The sequence below is a fragment of the Camelus bactrianus genome, chromosome 5, assembly GCF_048773025.1.
Source record: "Camelus bactrianus isolate YW-2024 breed Bactrian camel chromosome 5, ASM4877302v1, whole genome shotgun sequence".
In the NCBI taxonomy this organism is placed as follows: domain Eukaryota; kingdom Metazoa; phylum Chordata; class Mammalia; order Artiodactyla; family Camelidae; genus Camelus; species Camelus bactrianus.
In genome coordinates this window covers 86,317,471-86,332,464 of record NC_133543.1, presented here as the reverse complement: position 1 = coordinate 86,332,464, position 14,994 = coordinate 86,317,471, and the positions used below count along the sequence as shown (strand labels likewise).

At 43.6% G+C, this 14,994-nt stretch overlaps 1 protein-coding gene across 2 annotated transcripts in view; it reads left to right on the top strand.

Moving 5' to 3' along the window:
- MREG (melanoregulin) overlaps nt 1-14,994 on the top strand; it is a 54,679-nt gene that overhangs the window by 14,214 nt on the left and 25,471 nt on the right. The window contains exons 2-3 of one of the 2 annotated variants that reach the window (XM_045512010.2): nt 2,428-2,632; nt 4,449-4,608. In XM_045512010.2, the coding sequence (XP_045367966.1) occupies nt 4,516-4,608 (93 nt within the window). In that variant the 5' untranslated portion in view covers nt 2,428-2,632; nt 4,449-4,515. The remainder of the gene's footprint in view (nt 1-2,427; nt 2,633-4,448; nt 4,609-14,994) is intronic. The other variant, XM_010948721.3, reaches the window with a different exon arrangement.

Here is a 14,994-nt window from a genome sequence, read left to right as displayed (position 1 = left end):
GTTTCAGGACCTGAGAGGGGCATGAGCTGCGGTCAGCAGCCGTGGCAGCAACTCAAGTGACAGCTCTGCCCTTGGGGCTGGCTGCCTTGAGAAGCCCCAGGGGAGTTTGCCAGATTGTATGGGGATCTTGTCATATGTGTAGTCGTTATCTGAGACGCTGCGTTTGAGGGTGCATCCCTGTCAGAGCATTTGGATGTCGTTTTCCAACTGTGGCTGCTTGTAGACGCCTCTTTGGGGACCTCAGGCTAGAGGGACCCTCAGCTGGCTGCCTGTCCTGGGAGAAGTCAAACAACTGCCTGCAAAGTGGGATAGCGTCACCCGCCCTCTGACCTCAGATAGGTGGACAGCAGGAGGGATGGAACGTGGAAGGCTTTGGGTCAAGCACCGTGTGGTTTATCACTGGCTACAGACTCTAGAGGCAAAAAGATTGGCGTTCCTACCATTCACGGGATGATTCTCTCCAGCGTTGTCTGCTCCTTGGAATTCTTCTCCGTCCCTGTGCTTGCTCTCCCTCAGCTCTCACTGCTCTCTCGGGTCTCCCGTCCACCCTGGCTCCTTAGGTCAGCCATTCCCTGTTTGTTCCCAGACCCATGCTCTCTCTGATCCAGTGGCTTCCGCACTGACGGAAAGCGTTTCTCCCAAGTCTCGCTCTCCCTCTCTGTCCTCGCTCTTAAGCTGGGATCCTGACCTCTCTCTGCACGTCCTGCAGGCTTACGGGTCAGCTGGGGCTTCCTCTGTGCTGTCTAGGGTAAAGGCATTGTGCTTGCATGGTCAGTACTGACCCCTCTCCTCGCACCTCTGTGCTGCCCATCACCAGTCACCCAGGCCGCCCTGTCCCCTCTCAGGTGCTCCTGGAATCTGTCCTCTCATTGCTGTTCCCACCGCTCTTTCTCTAGCCCACATCCTCATTCACGCTCACCCCAGAGGGTATTTCACAATGCTTAGATCTAATTTAGCAACAGAACTCCACCTTTCCCAAGGCCCAAAGAAATCTTCCTTTAACTCTAGGAAATAAGATTTCAACAGAGCAGCTGTTCTGGTTATGGGCGGTTTGTGGGCTCCTTTCTCTCTCTGCCAGGGCAGCCCTGCCCACCTCCCGCCCCACTCCTCCCCCACAGTGGCCCCCAGGCCCCCTGACCCTAGGACCTCACAGAACATGGCGTGAAAACCACACCTACCGTCTTGTGACAGTTGATTGTGACAGCCTCCTGAGCCATCTCTCTGTTCCTTCTTCATCCACAGATGTTTCTGTAAAACCCAGACTGACCAGGCTCAAAATCCCCTTGATAACTTGTCACCGTTCCCAGAACAGAGCCTGAACTGCAGCGTGATCTTCAGTCTCTCCCCGAATCACCTTTCCTTCACCTTCCTCAGGGCAGGTGTGATTAGCCCGCAAGAGCACTTGGAATTCCCCAACCCTCAGGCACCTTTAGCCTCCCTCCGCTGCTGGTGCTGTTCCCTCTGCCAGGAACACCTTTCCCGTTGCCTGTCTTCCTGGAGAAAGGCTGTCTGCTCCTCAGGTCGTGCTAGGTGTTGTTGCCTCCATGAAACCTTTCTTGGATGTCCTTCTCATCACCCACAATGTGTCACTCCTTCTCTGTTCCTACAATTGTTTACACTGAAAAAAAAAAAGGTTCACTTATCTCCTTGCATTACAGTCACACTAAGGGCAAGGACAGTGTCCTATTTACTTTTGGGTCCCCAAAGCATGTAGCCCAGCACCCAGTATACAGTTGTTGAATAAACAAACAACTTAATGAATGAGTGAATGAATGAATGCATGAATAAGTTTGACATGCTCGTTAAAGCCTGTACGGGCACCAAGACATCATTTGCCCTCTCCTTTCTTTGGCTCATCATTCTTAAGAGGAGCCAGCGGTTGGTCTCTCTGTGCTTCGGCTTCTGCAGGGAAAACGAGGCGGTTCTGAAAACAGTGTGGCTGAGCTGTGTGTCTGCTTCCCTGTAAGTTGCTCCGTCGCCATAATTCTGATCACTCTGTCTGGTCCCACACCCCACACTTCTGAACTGCAACTAGTGGGATTTAAAGAGCATTCTTCAGCATCCGTTCAGGTAGCTGGCCTCCTGCTAGCTGGGGTTCCAAGATCCCACCACCTCTTTGCCCCAGTTCTCGCAAGTGGGCCCTGGCTGGCTCTCCCAAGCCTGACCGGCACCCCATCTCCATGCGCTGGAGCCGCTCCTTGCTAGGAGGGCTCCTGCTGCTGAACCCCAGTTTGGTGACCAACACTTTGCTTCTTGTTGCAAGATCTCCTTAGTGTCAACTTCTGAGTATTTCATGTTTGTTTAAATCTTAACATTTACCTGCAGCCCCGCTGTCAGTTACTCTCACCCCTCCTTCCCAGGTGCTGTCTGCTTATCTGGTGTCCACTGTCTGTCCTCATTCGCCAGTCCCTCATGTCACCCCTACAGGTGTGTTTGCCACCCCATGGCCATGGGGCATCCTCGCTCTGCCTCAAACAAGGGCCTGACTCACCATCCGAGAGGAAAGCCCGAGAACATCTCGCCTCTACCTGCTCCTGGACGGTGCACTTGTCTTCAGCTGCGCACCGTCATTCTAATCCTGATACCCATCCTGCTTCACCTGAGTTACCTCCATTGCATCTTTTTAAAAAATGTATTTAAACAATTTTTTATTGAAAGTATAGTTGATTTACAATGCTGTGTTAGTTTCTGGTGTAGCATAGTGATCCAGTTATTCATACATATATATCTCTGTGTGTGTGTATATACATATACACACATTTTTTTTCATTATAGTTTATTACAAGCCATTGAATATAGTTCCTTGTGCTATACAGTAGGTCTTTGTTTATCTATTCTGTACATAGTAGTTTGTATCTGCCAATCCCAAACTCCCAATTTATCCCTTCCCTCCTGCTTTCCCCCTTGGTAACCATAAGTTTATTTTCTATGTCTGTGAGTCTGTTCCTGTTTTGTAAATAAGTTTATTTGTGTCTTTTTTTTTAGTTTCCACATATTATTCCAATTATTCTTTCTCTTTCTGGCTTACTTCACTTAATATGACAATCTCCAGATCTATCCATGTTGCTGCAAATGGCATTATTTTATTCTTTTTTATGACTGAGTAGTATTGTGTGTGTGTGTGTGTGTGTGTGTGTGTGTGTGTGTACACACCACATCTTCTTTATCCAGTCATACCTCAGTTGCATCTTAATGGATCTTCCAAGTCCACTCTTCACCCCCTGTAGCATCTCCACACTTGCCAGAAAGACTTTTAAAGATGTAATACTATTCACACATCACAGTCCTGATGAAAACCCTTCTACATCTTACCTTAGGAATGAAGACCACATTTCTAAAGAATGTTAGAAAACATGGTCTACAGAGCTGTTATCTGGCCCTAGCTGCCCCTTTAGCTTCTCCTTTACTCTCTAGCCAGTGTCCCCCTTCTCATGTATACATCCTGCCTCCTCCCACCTCAGGGCCTTTGAACATGCTGTTTCTGTTGTTTGGAACTCTGTTCTTGTCTTTCAGCTTAAAGCTCATGCACCCCTTTTTCACAATGCCTACCATATACCTACCCCCACTACTCTCCCTGAACTTCCCCTTTATAACACTTATTACAGTTTGAATTATATAGTCATGTGATCATTCATTAATGTGTTTCCCTCCCTAGACTGTAGTGAGGTCCAAAGACAGGGGCCATGTCTGTGTTGCTCACAATTCTATTGAGCCCTGTGGTTACCTTGGTGTCAGTGCTTCATACACATTATTGGATGAGGGGGACGGCCCCAGCAGGACCTGACCTGTGGGACCCTGGCCAGTCCCACAGATGTTAACTGGCTTGTGTACAGGCGTGTCCTCGGTACAGTGCTCTACCACTTAGCTCCATAAGCCCAGGCACCAGATACTGCCTCATAAAGGGTAAATCATGAGGTAGACGTACAGCGTGGGGCTCCTGAAATCCCTGCTCAACATCCCATTGTTTATTGAAAGTATTTGAATATGCATGTTTGTTACTTAATTTTCTTGTTGTAAGGAGTTCATAGGTATTACATACCATCACACTTTAAATTTACTGTATTTCTTTGAATTAAGCGCCAGTAAAAAAGTTCATCTCTTCATGTTAATTGTTTTCTTCTTTTAAATGCATGAGCATTCTATTTGCCATTAGATTTCCTTTTTCCTTTTTTTCTTTTTGTCTTAGCTGCGGGGTTACTCAGTGCTAAATTTCATGTTTAACATAATAAAATTACTTCTGCCCAGGCGTCTGGTTGTATCTGTGTTGTTTTTAAAGTGATTTTTAAAAATTACTCTGTTGTGTTATGCTTAATTATTAAAGACAATTTAAATTGTATGGTTAGGAAGATACTTAAATACTACATCATGTGATGTTACATAGATGTGATGTATGTATTCTATGTAACCTACATGACAGAACCCTTATACCTCCTCTTTTTATACCGTAGTGACAACAACCCATATTCTTCGTTTGGAGCAACTCTGGCCAGGGATGACGAGAAGAACCTGTGGAGTATGCCTCACGATGTGTCCCACACAGAGGCCGACGACGACAGGATCCTGTACAATTTGATAGTCGTTCGGAATCAGCAGGCCAAAGATTCAGAGGTAAGCCCCCTTTGAGATCTTGCTGTGTACAGGTGAGCAGGTCCAGTGAAAAACAGCCATGACCGAGAAGCCAGCTTGGAGTAAAGGGAAGAGTGAAGGATGAGATGTTTGAGATGAAGGACAGGTATTGCAACCGGCAGCATCTAGCGGCTGATTATAGCTGGTCTTGCTGCACCTGCTTAAGAAACAGGTAAGACTGATTTCTGATTATTAACTTAATGACACAAATTACAGCAGGACGGAAACAGCAAGGCAGTGCTGTTAAGATCGTGAAGATACCTCGGCATCTCTAATCTTCCAGTTGTTTAGCAAGCCACCGTTAAAGATCCAGGTTGAGGGGGCTGCTTTGCATTACCACTAATTCTGAGTTAGAGGACTCTGAATTAGGTTTTTTTCTGTTTATATCTTCTTAATGCTTATTGATCAAACAACGTTATCTGCTATATTTGAGGTGATTTTTGTGATAAGGCTTGAAATCACTCTTAATGGACTCTTTTTTTTTCAAATAGACTTAATTTTTTTAGAGCAGTTTCAGGCTCACAACAGAACTGAGCAGAAAATACAGAGAGTTTGCACATAGCCCTCCCCACCCACACATACACACTCCCCTACCCTCAACATCCCTCATCAGTGTGGCATGTTTGGTACAATCAATGAACCAACATGGACACATTATTATCAACCAAAGTGCGTAGTTTACATTAATGGACTCTTAATCAAAGTTATTGATATGGAAACACTAGAATATTGAAAAGGAGATGACATCATAAGTTAAGGGAAAACAGCAAAAGGGATCATGTTTTATTTTTTCCTTTATTTCAAAGGCAGTGTCAGAGTACCATATAGAACACAACATAGTGTAACACTGGGGGTATCATTTTCCGAATAATACAGCATAGGTTTTCTGACGTCTGTGTTCATCCATTAGTTCTGAATAGATACCTATAGACTTCATGTTTTACCTTGTATCTTATAGTAATTGAGAAGAATAGAGACATTTTAAAACCCTAAGTAGAAGAAAAACATCAGTGTGTGTGTGTTTGTGTGTGTGTGTGGAGGGAGTGTTTATGGGGGGGAGTCATCTGTTTCTTACCTAGTTTTCTTTATTTTTTCCTAATTAATTGCTAAGTATTTTTTTCCCAGAAAAACATGCTTTAGCAGGTGATAACTTTTAGAAGTACCATGTGTCTTGGTCCTTTTATTCTGGTGTGACTTGGATGCCTTTAGAGGGTAACAGATGGGCACAGAGGCGGGGGTCACAGTTGCCTCTGGTTCTTGAGGCCTGGGGGCAGGATGGGCTGGAGAGGCCTGCAGCGGCTCTGGTGAGGTTCCTTTCTTGGGTGTGGAGGGCTGATGAGGACGGCTTCTGCTAGATATCCATCATGGGGCTTAACTCAGAGGCATAGCATCCTGCTAGTGGCCATGCACTGCACTGCCCTGGGCTTCCCCTGTCCCCAGAGCCATCCCCTCCTCCACTGCTAGCATGTAGAGGACATTATAATGGCTGCCCGTGCCAGGAACAGCCGTCCTGAGCGTGTGGACAGGAATGCGTGCACAGACTTGCTTTCCCTTTCCTGGGAAGAGCTAATCCTCACCCTGCTCTATTGGGCTGACTGGTTAGGGTTTCTGCTGGTGAGAATGGAACTAATCCTTCTCGTTTCTTCCTTTGCTTTCCCCACTCTGCCCAGAGCTGTAGCAGCAGTAGGGAGATGATGTACATAGTACACTGTTCTCTCTCCCCAGGGCCTCACGCAAAACGTGAAAGGGGCTCGAAGGGTGTTTGGACTGAGCCTGGCAGCTCTCCCTGGGGGAGCTCCTGCCTCTCTGCCCTGTTCGTATTTACTGTTGAGAAGTCAGTAGAGGCGGCAGCAGGAGCTGCAAAAGCACTGTGAGTAAGCACAGCTTCCCAGGCGGCCCGTTGTCTCGCTTCTGTGCTGCTCTTGGACAGAAGGGCCTTCCAGAAGGCTTCGTCTTCCCCTTGCCCGAGAAATGAGGTCCGGCTCAACTCTAGGGGAAGTCGGCAACCAAAACGGGCCGTCAAGTCAGTAACATGAGGGTGCGGTGATGATGGTCATATGTGAAGTGATTTGAAACATCTCTGTTCATGGCGCTTCCTTTTTTTTTAGGTGAAAAAAATATATATAGACGCACATACACAAGGTGTATATAAAATATGCAATATATTTTAAGGTGTGTGTGTGTGTATATATGTATGTGTGTGTATATATATATATATATATAATGGATATATACATGTGGTTTGAAAAAGCTTCTTGTATTTTCTTCCAAACATTTGAAATGCATATAAAAACATATATGTCTATATGAATATATCTATTCATTTCCCCCACAGATTGGATCATACATTACATACTGTTCTGCACTTTGCTTTTTTTTTCACCTAATACTATATTTTGGACCTATTTCCATTTCTGCTTGCTTAGATTTACCTTTCTGTTTCCGGGGTCTCTCTGGTACTCTCTTGCATGGATTTACCATCATTTATTCAGCCAGTCCCTATTGATACTTAAATCGATTCAGGTTTTTTGCTGTTTGGCGCAGAAGCAAGCTGCAGTGGATATCCATTTATACTTGTACGACCCTCCGTTATTTTTCCAGAGTTGCTGGATCGAAGAGAATGCGTGTATCTAAAATGCTGGAATTGTCACAGTGCTTCCTTCTTGGAGGAACCTGGGGAAAACACTTCAGGGTGCAAAACAGACGAGCCTTGGAAGTTCAGACTGAGTTTAAGGGGAGCAGCTGCTAAGCTCCAGTTTACCATGCTGACAGTGTGGATCTGGGAGTGCAGAATGTTTGATTTTTCAGAGAAGCTAAAAATCCAACTTTACATTATAAAATGTCCAGATTTTTAAATGATAGCTCACGTTAAAAAAATGTGTCAGCTAAACAAAATGTGTTTGTGGGCTCCTGATATATAAGGAACATTTACAATAAGGACTAATACTATTTAATATTATTGTCATTTTGTTTAACATAATTGAAAGATGAACTCACCATTGATTGAGAAGGTAGAGGTGGGAAGCTGGTGGGAGGTGTTTTAAGTTTGAACAAGTTCCCTATTTATTCTTATTGCTTATTTTCTTTTTCATGTAGGATAAAAATGGTACAAATTTTAGTCAAATGAAGGATTTTAGTTTTGAAAGAAAAACAAATTTCACCTACCAAGGAACAAGGCACCCCAGATATTTGTGCATGATACAATTTGGAAGTTCAAGCAAAGCATCAAGGAAAACTGAACGTTATGTTTTTCCTTGAGTAGCAACAATATGAAAGGCCTAGAAACGTCCATACTTGGAATTCTCTGAAAAATGAAAAATAATTTCAGAATGGTGGGCGCACTGCCTGCATCCCTTGCTGAATCTGGAGCTGGTGGAGGAAGGGCTGCAAATAGAGTTAAGGCTAAATTTGCCCTTGTTGCCACAGATTGGGAAAAAATCAGAAAAGAAAATACATAGGAGAGCAAATAATGAGGCGAGCCATGAACTTAAATTTACTTGCAGTGTCAGAAAATAAAAAAGTAACATTTAATTCTGATACAGCCTACTTTCATTTACACAAGTTTTCAAAAGCTTGAAGACTGTCAGAACTGATGCATTCAGACCTCCAAGTAGTGGAAAAAATGTTCTTGTCTCTGATTTTGTAAAATCCATTAAGTGTAGCTCAGAAATAGTGAACAACCTCAAAATCATGTCACTAAATCATTATCCTTGTGTTCATTCTCATTAACCTAGTTGTATTTCGTATGTCCTCTGTGTTCTAAAGAGCTTAATAATGGTTAATGCAATATCATTGCACCTTACTTACTTACTTTGTATAAATAATTCTAATCATATAATATCCAAGATATTAATAATAATGAAAGCAGTGCCAGGCATTGTTCAGCCACTTGACATATATTAAGTCCTTTACACAACAGCTATGCGGTGGGGGCCATTATTACCTCTGCTTGAAGCAACTTGTCCAAGGCTACACAGTTGAAAGTATGGAGCCAGGATGTGAATCTGGGCTTTGTGATTCCAGAGACATAATATGTAATGAGCACCGTGATTGAAATTGTGAGAGAGGAATAGGTATTGTCTATGGTTCCATGTAGATTTCAAAACGCACGAACAGAATCTATCGAAAGCCTATTTCTGTGACTTTTTGAAACCAATGATGTGAAAGACATTGATGTGAGATGAGAACTATGTTTGATTTGGGGTCGTGACCGCAGTTCAGGAAGTGGTCCAGGTCATAATACACCTTTCCCAGTTTATGCATTTCCACTGTGAGTATAGCTGGTTAAGACTCCTCTCCAGGGCTTTGGTTTTATTAGTTACAGGATGTTTCGTCTTGTTTCTCTCCATCCTTTGTCTCTTTGTTTAGTGTTCTCTGACTTATGTTTTTAGGTGCCTCTTCTGATGGCTCAGTAATAGTTCTTTTCGAAGTCTGTGCCTGGCTTCAACATTTTCACTCTGCTAAAAAAGGCTTTTACATTTTTGATTAAGAAAGTAAGTGCTGGGAGGAGGGTATAGGTTAGTGGTAGAGCACATGCTTAGCATGCATGAGGTCCTGGGTTCAATCCCCAGCACCTCCACTTAAAAATAAATGAATAAATAAAAATAAACCTAATTGCCTCCCCCCCCCAAAATAAAAACTAAAATAAAAAATAAAAAATAAATAAAATAAATAAAAAAATAAAAATAAAAATACTTAAAAAAAGAAAAAGTAGATGCTAAAAATCAAATCATCCTCATAAACACTTTTAAGTACTGTTTTGGTTCAGAATAGGTGATGTTTATTTGGCATAATTGGTGATAGAAATTCTAGGCTTACTTTTAAAACTATTAAGAAATTGCATGCTCAGAAACATCTGTCATTCTGATGACGAGCACCTGCCTCCCTGTCACTGAGCAGGGCAGCATTTATGCACCGCAGTGTCCATGTGAATGCCAGATGCTCGTGAAGCTCAGCAATCCCTAGAAAACTGCCCTCTGCTGAACCTTGGGGAACGGCTAAATGTTACTATTTTTTGAAACTATAGAGGCAAAAACATAAAATCTTCCTTGTTTACGATTTGTTTGCCCTTCCTGCATGTCAGGACTCCCTGCCAATGGTGTGTGGCCAAGCATTGTAAACAGTCCTATAACATGTTTGAAATAGCAACAGGTGTTCCCAGGGGTTTGTTAGCAGTGCCTGAATTATACACTTAGTCTGTCATATCCCTGGTGCTAAAAGAAAGGACAAAACCAAGTTGACTGAAATGTTGGGTCAGAGGATGTGAGGAAGTGGGAGAGAGGGTTGAATTGATCATGTACCAGACACATCACACTGAAGCACTTGGAGACAGGATTTTCTGTTTCGGCTCAGCGCTGCTCCATCTCTGCAGGCGCTGGACAAGCCCCGCTCTGGTCTGGCCCTCTGACACCTCTACGAGTGGGTGCACACTGGCTGCTGTTGGAGATAGGGCTGCAAGTTTTACACCAAGCACCAAGGAGCAGAATAACAGTGGAAAATGGAAGCAATTCTCTAGATAATTCTGGGCTTCTCAAAAGCCTTTTTGTTTGGGCTCCAGATGATCCAGATTGTTGAATGCAACCATTCTTTATTTTACTTTGCTACTGACTGTTTGGGTTAGAGAGGGAGAGAATAAAAACGCTTCTTAGGACCTAAGAATCAAGCCATCTCATCCTCTGGGTTCTTGGTAATAATATTTGGACTGAGGATTTTACTGGGTGCTGAGCAGTAGCATATTGCTGAATGCATCTGCTCCAGGCAAAAGCTGAAGCCCCGCAGTAACCCTGTGAAGGAGGCATTTTGACACGTAAGATCAGAGACTTTCAGTCATCTGTCCAAGGTGTTGGAGGAAACGAGTGGGAGAATTGAAATCGCAGTTCAGTCTGTATGACCTGAAAACCTGTGTGACCAGAAACCCTGCCCCCATCTCTCTACTGAGCTTATAAAGAGCCTTATGGAATCTTTTTGGTCAAAGTTACCAAATGGATGTGGACTTTCTGTTGAGTAGACTCTCTGGTCTGTGATTTTTCAACCATTCCTCACCCCACACCAACTGAATCCCAGAGCAAACCACTTTGGTGTTTGTTTAGTATCAACCTGTGCTGGGCACTGCATCGTACTGTCGCTGCTTTGAGCATTTTTAACACCTCGGGCACCATTTTGGATACAAAAATCTATCGGATTTACACCAGAAGACATTGTCTCTCTGTGATGTTCTTTTCTATTCCTTGCCCACCCCAGAGTTTTTAAAAAATATCTAAGCATGTTGGATATTAGCATTAAGGTAATCAGTGTTTCTAAGTAGGTAGCATGTCAGAGCTCTGTGTAAGCCAACAGAGTTGGGACAGGAAATATCAGAAAACCAATAATTACTGGAAAATCATTAGATATTCAGGAGGATGTGAGGTGGTGAAAAGCATGCGTTTGGAATTAGCTGGGGATGAGAGTCATACCTCTGCTATGTCCTAAGATGACACTGAATAGTTATTTAACCCTGGGGTGATGACACTGTTTATTGTCCAGTTTGGGACACAAGTCACAAGGTCTTAACTAAGAGGAAAGGGGTGGTGTTAATAAAAAGTATGCCAGGCCAAAGATATAAATGGGGGTTGCCCCAGACAAGCTGGGGTATATGAACTCCTGTTTTAAAAATTGTGGTAAAATATATTTGCCTTTTTAACTATATTTGAGTGTTATTAGTTCAGTGGCATTAAGTACGTTCACATTGTTGGGCAGCCTTCACCACCATCCATCTTCAGGACTTCTCATCTCCCCAGACTAAACTCCATCTCCATTAAACAATAACTCCCTACTACCCCTTCCCCGCCAGCCGCTGGAAACCACCTTCCTACTTTCTGTCTCTATGAATTAGAGTCCTTTATGTACTTCATGTTAATGGAATCATACAATATTTGTCTTTTTGTGACTGGCTCACTGCGCTTAGCCTAATGTCCTTAAGGTTCATCCATGTTGTAGCTTGTGTTAGAATTTCCTTCCTTTTTAAAGCTGAAGAGTATTCTATTATATGTATAAACTACATTTTGTTTATTCATTCATCTGTCAGCGGGCACTTGGGTTGCTTCCAACCTTTGGCTAATGTGAGTTATGCTGCTGTGAACATGGATGTACAAATAAATATTTGTTTGGGTCCCTGATTTAAATTCTTTTGGGTATATGCCCAAAAGTGGAATTACTGGATTGTAGGGTAATTCTCTGTTTAAGTTTTTGAGGAACCACCATACTGTCTCCCACAGTGGCTGTACGATTTTACATTCCCAACAGCAAAGTGCAAGAGTTCTAATTTACCCACATCCTCACCAACACTTGTTGTTAAGATCACCTTTCTTAACCTCCATGCTGATCAGGAAAAGAGCTGATGACTTCAAGTTGATCAGTTTTCACATCCACGCAGAGTAGATAAGAGTTGAAACTGTAAGCCAGTCCCTCCCACTGTGTGTCAGCAGCAACCGGAAGAGGCTGATGTCTGGTAGAATCTCCCTTTGAGCTGCTTGTCCATGGAAGGGAAATGGAGAGGACAGAAAACTAGGGGGAGACTTTTGTACCTGAACTCCATTCTGTTTTCCAAATACTAAAATGCAATGGCCACGCCCTGTTTCTTTGCCCATTCTTTAGATTTTGTCCTCATTGGCCGCCTTCCCCTGGAGCCCCAGAAAGGTAGGAGATAATTCACCCAGGGAACACGTAGGGGTCAGTGACATAGAGAAGATGGACAATGCGTTGGGGGCCTCCAGGAAGATGCAGTGCCTGTGGGAGAAGGGTGGGGAGCTGGCCACCTCCCCCCACATCCAGAACTTCACTGTTGCTGTAATAGATCGCTTCAGCTCTGGGCTTCCTGAGTTACTGTGCTGGTGATGGGGCACATTTCTGGAAGGTAGACCACGCACGTGTTTATCGGCAAGCAGGTGTGGGATAATTCACTGATAGGACTTGTATCTCTCCATTCTTTTTTTTTTACAACTTGCATACACCAGTTGAGCCTGAGAAGAAATGGAAACCGTGAAGTTGCCTGGAGAGTTGTATTTTTTTTTAAACTTATAGTTGACTGCTTATAAATTCGAAACACCAGGGATTAATACCAAGTGAAGCCTCCAGTAACCTACGTCAGAGCTGGCTTTGGTTTTCCATAGAGCAAATGAGATCGTCAGAGATGCCTGCCTGTCGTGGAGTCAGGGTGCCTCCTGCACGCGTTACCTGGGCTTTCACGGCAGCCTTTGGATGCAGATGAGCTATTTATTAAAAAGAGAGTGAGAGAGAGACCCAAAGAGGTTTTCGCTTCTTGATCGTGTCCAGAAATGGGCTTTGGACTCAGGGTTCGATGCCCTTCACTCTGGGGTGGAGAAGGAAAGCTACAAAGTTCTGAGCATTTAGGGCAGAATGATTTTCCTTGTTCTTTATTTTAAACGTGAGCAGGAATGATCATGTGGTAAAATCAGCTTATAGGCCTAGAACTTTATAGAAAAAAAAGTAAGACACTTTCCAACCTATTTCCCTCTTCAGGAAACACTAATGTGCAATTGATTTTTCACAGGTGACCTGTGCTATTTCATGTATAGGATTTGTTTCACCGAAAGTTCAGATTCTGCCTGATGTGTCTGTTTATTGGTTAATTTTATTTAAAATGATGTGTCACATTAAATTAAGCAAGCTGGATTGGAAATGAGTGTTGTCGGTTCTTTGTACCCACCAAAGTCTAATATTTCTTAGTCTTGATGTTTATTTTGTGTCAATAATAGAGAAAATTCTTTTCTGTTCTTCCCAGAGTCCTGCCTGTCAACTCAATATGAGGGCTAACTGGTTGATCTTGGCATTAAGTTAGAATGTCTGGTTTCATCAAAGTGAGGACCCACTTCCAGTTTCACAGCTATTCTTAGGTCTAACGTGACGGGCGTGTACATGAGGGAGGCTGGTGGGTTGTTCACGCAAAGCTCACAGGCTTGTGATACCGTGGGTGTGTCACTTCCACTGCAGATTTGTAAATCAGCTTTCAGGTCTCTGAACCTGATTTTCTCAGGGCACAGAGAGCTATTTGAATTTTGGGAGCATATTAGTCAGAGAAACAGAACCAGCAGGGTGAGTGTGTATCTGTATCTCTGCATCTCTCCATCTCTGTACCTATGCCTGTATCTATTTCTCTAACTATCTTATCTCATCCTATCTCTAGCCTGTCTGTTTATCTATCAGTCTGTCTGTCTATCTGTCTTTTTTTTTAAGGAATTGGCTCACAACATTGTGGAAGTTTGGTGAATCCAGAATCTGATGGGTGAGGCCAGCAGGTTGGAGACTTAGGGAATAGCTGCAGTTCAAGTTCAAAGGCAGACTTCCTTCTTGTAGAGGAGAGGTCCATCTTTGTTTTATTAAAGCCTTCAAGTGATCTACTCCACATTGTAGAGAGTAATGGGCTTTACTTGGAGTGCAGGCATTTAAATATTAATCTCATCCACAAAACAAGCTTCCTAGAGATATCCAGAATAATGTTTGACCAAGTATCTGGGCTCTGCGGTCCAGCCAAGTTGACACATAAAATTAACCATCATAGGGGATTTTACTAAGACTAACCAAATTCACAAGAGACTTTCATATAAACCCAAATGCGTGTACCATTTGGGCCATAACTTGACTGGTTTGTCCAGCCTCTCCCCTATAAAATGAAATATGTAAGGGAAACTAGTGACCAGACTGGACGGTGACTGGGTGACTGGGGAAAAGGGATCAGGTAACAGTGGCAGCTGACATCTACGGAGCACTTACTGTGTGCCCGGTACCACGCCGAGTGCTTTCTGTGCACAGCGTTCGTTGTGTTGTCCTCCAGATGTGACAGCTGGTGCTTTCATCTCCCGTATAAAGTTATTCCTGTTATTTGGTTAGGACACTCTGCCTCTGATGGTGGTAGATAGAGGTTCCCGAACATCACCCCCAGGTGAACAGTAGCCTCAGGAACTGGACACAGGCAGGGATTTGGGAGGCACACAGCAGAATATGGAATCAAGGGGAAAGCAGGATAATGTAATACTAGATGAATCTGTGACTGAGAACAAGGCTCAACGTGAAGAGGCCAGGCAGATACCCACGCAGAGCCGGCAGATTTGTGATGGAAGGGCAGGTCTGTAGGCGGTGCAGTCCACGTGAAACACACAGATTATTGCAAATAGGATGTAGAGCACGGCCAAGGCTCAGCCCGTTTTCCCCCGTGGAACCTCTTGACTCTTTTCCCAGTCGAATAATGACGTCATCTCTGTTGCTGCACTTCTCCGATTGAAGGCACGTTCATTTTCTTGATATATTATTTAATGTATAAAGCTGGACTAAGGGCATAGAAACCATTGAACTTTGAGGACTCTTTGCCCAGAC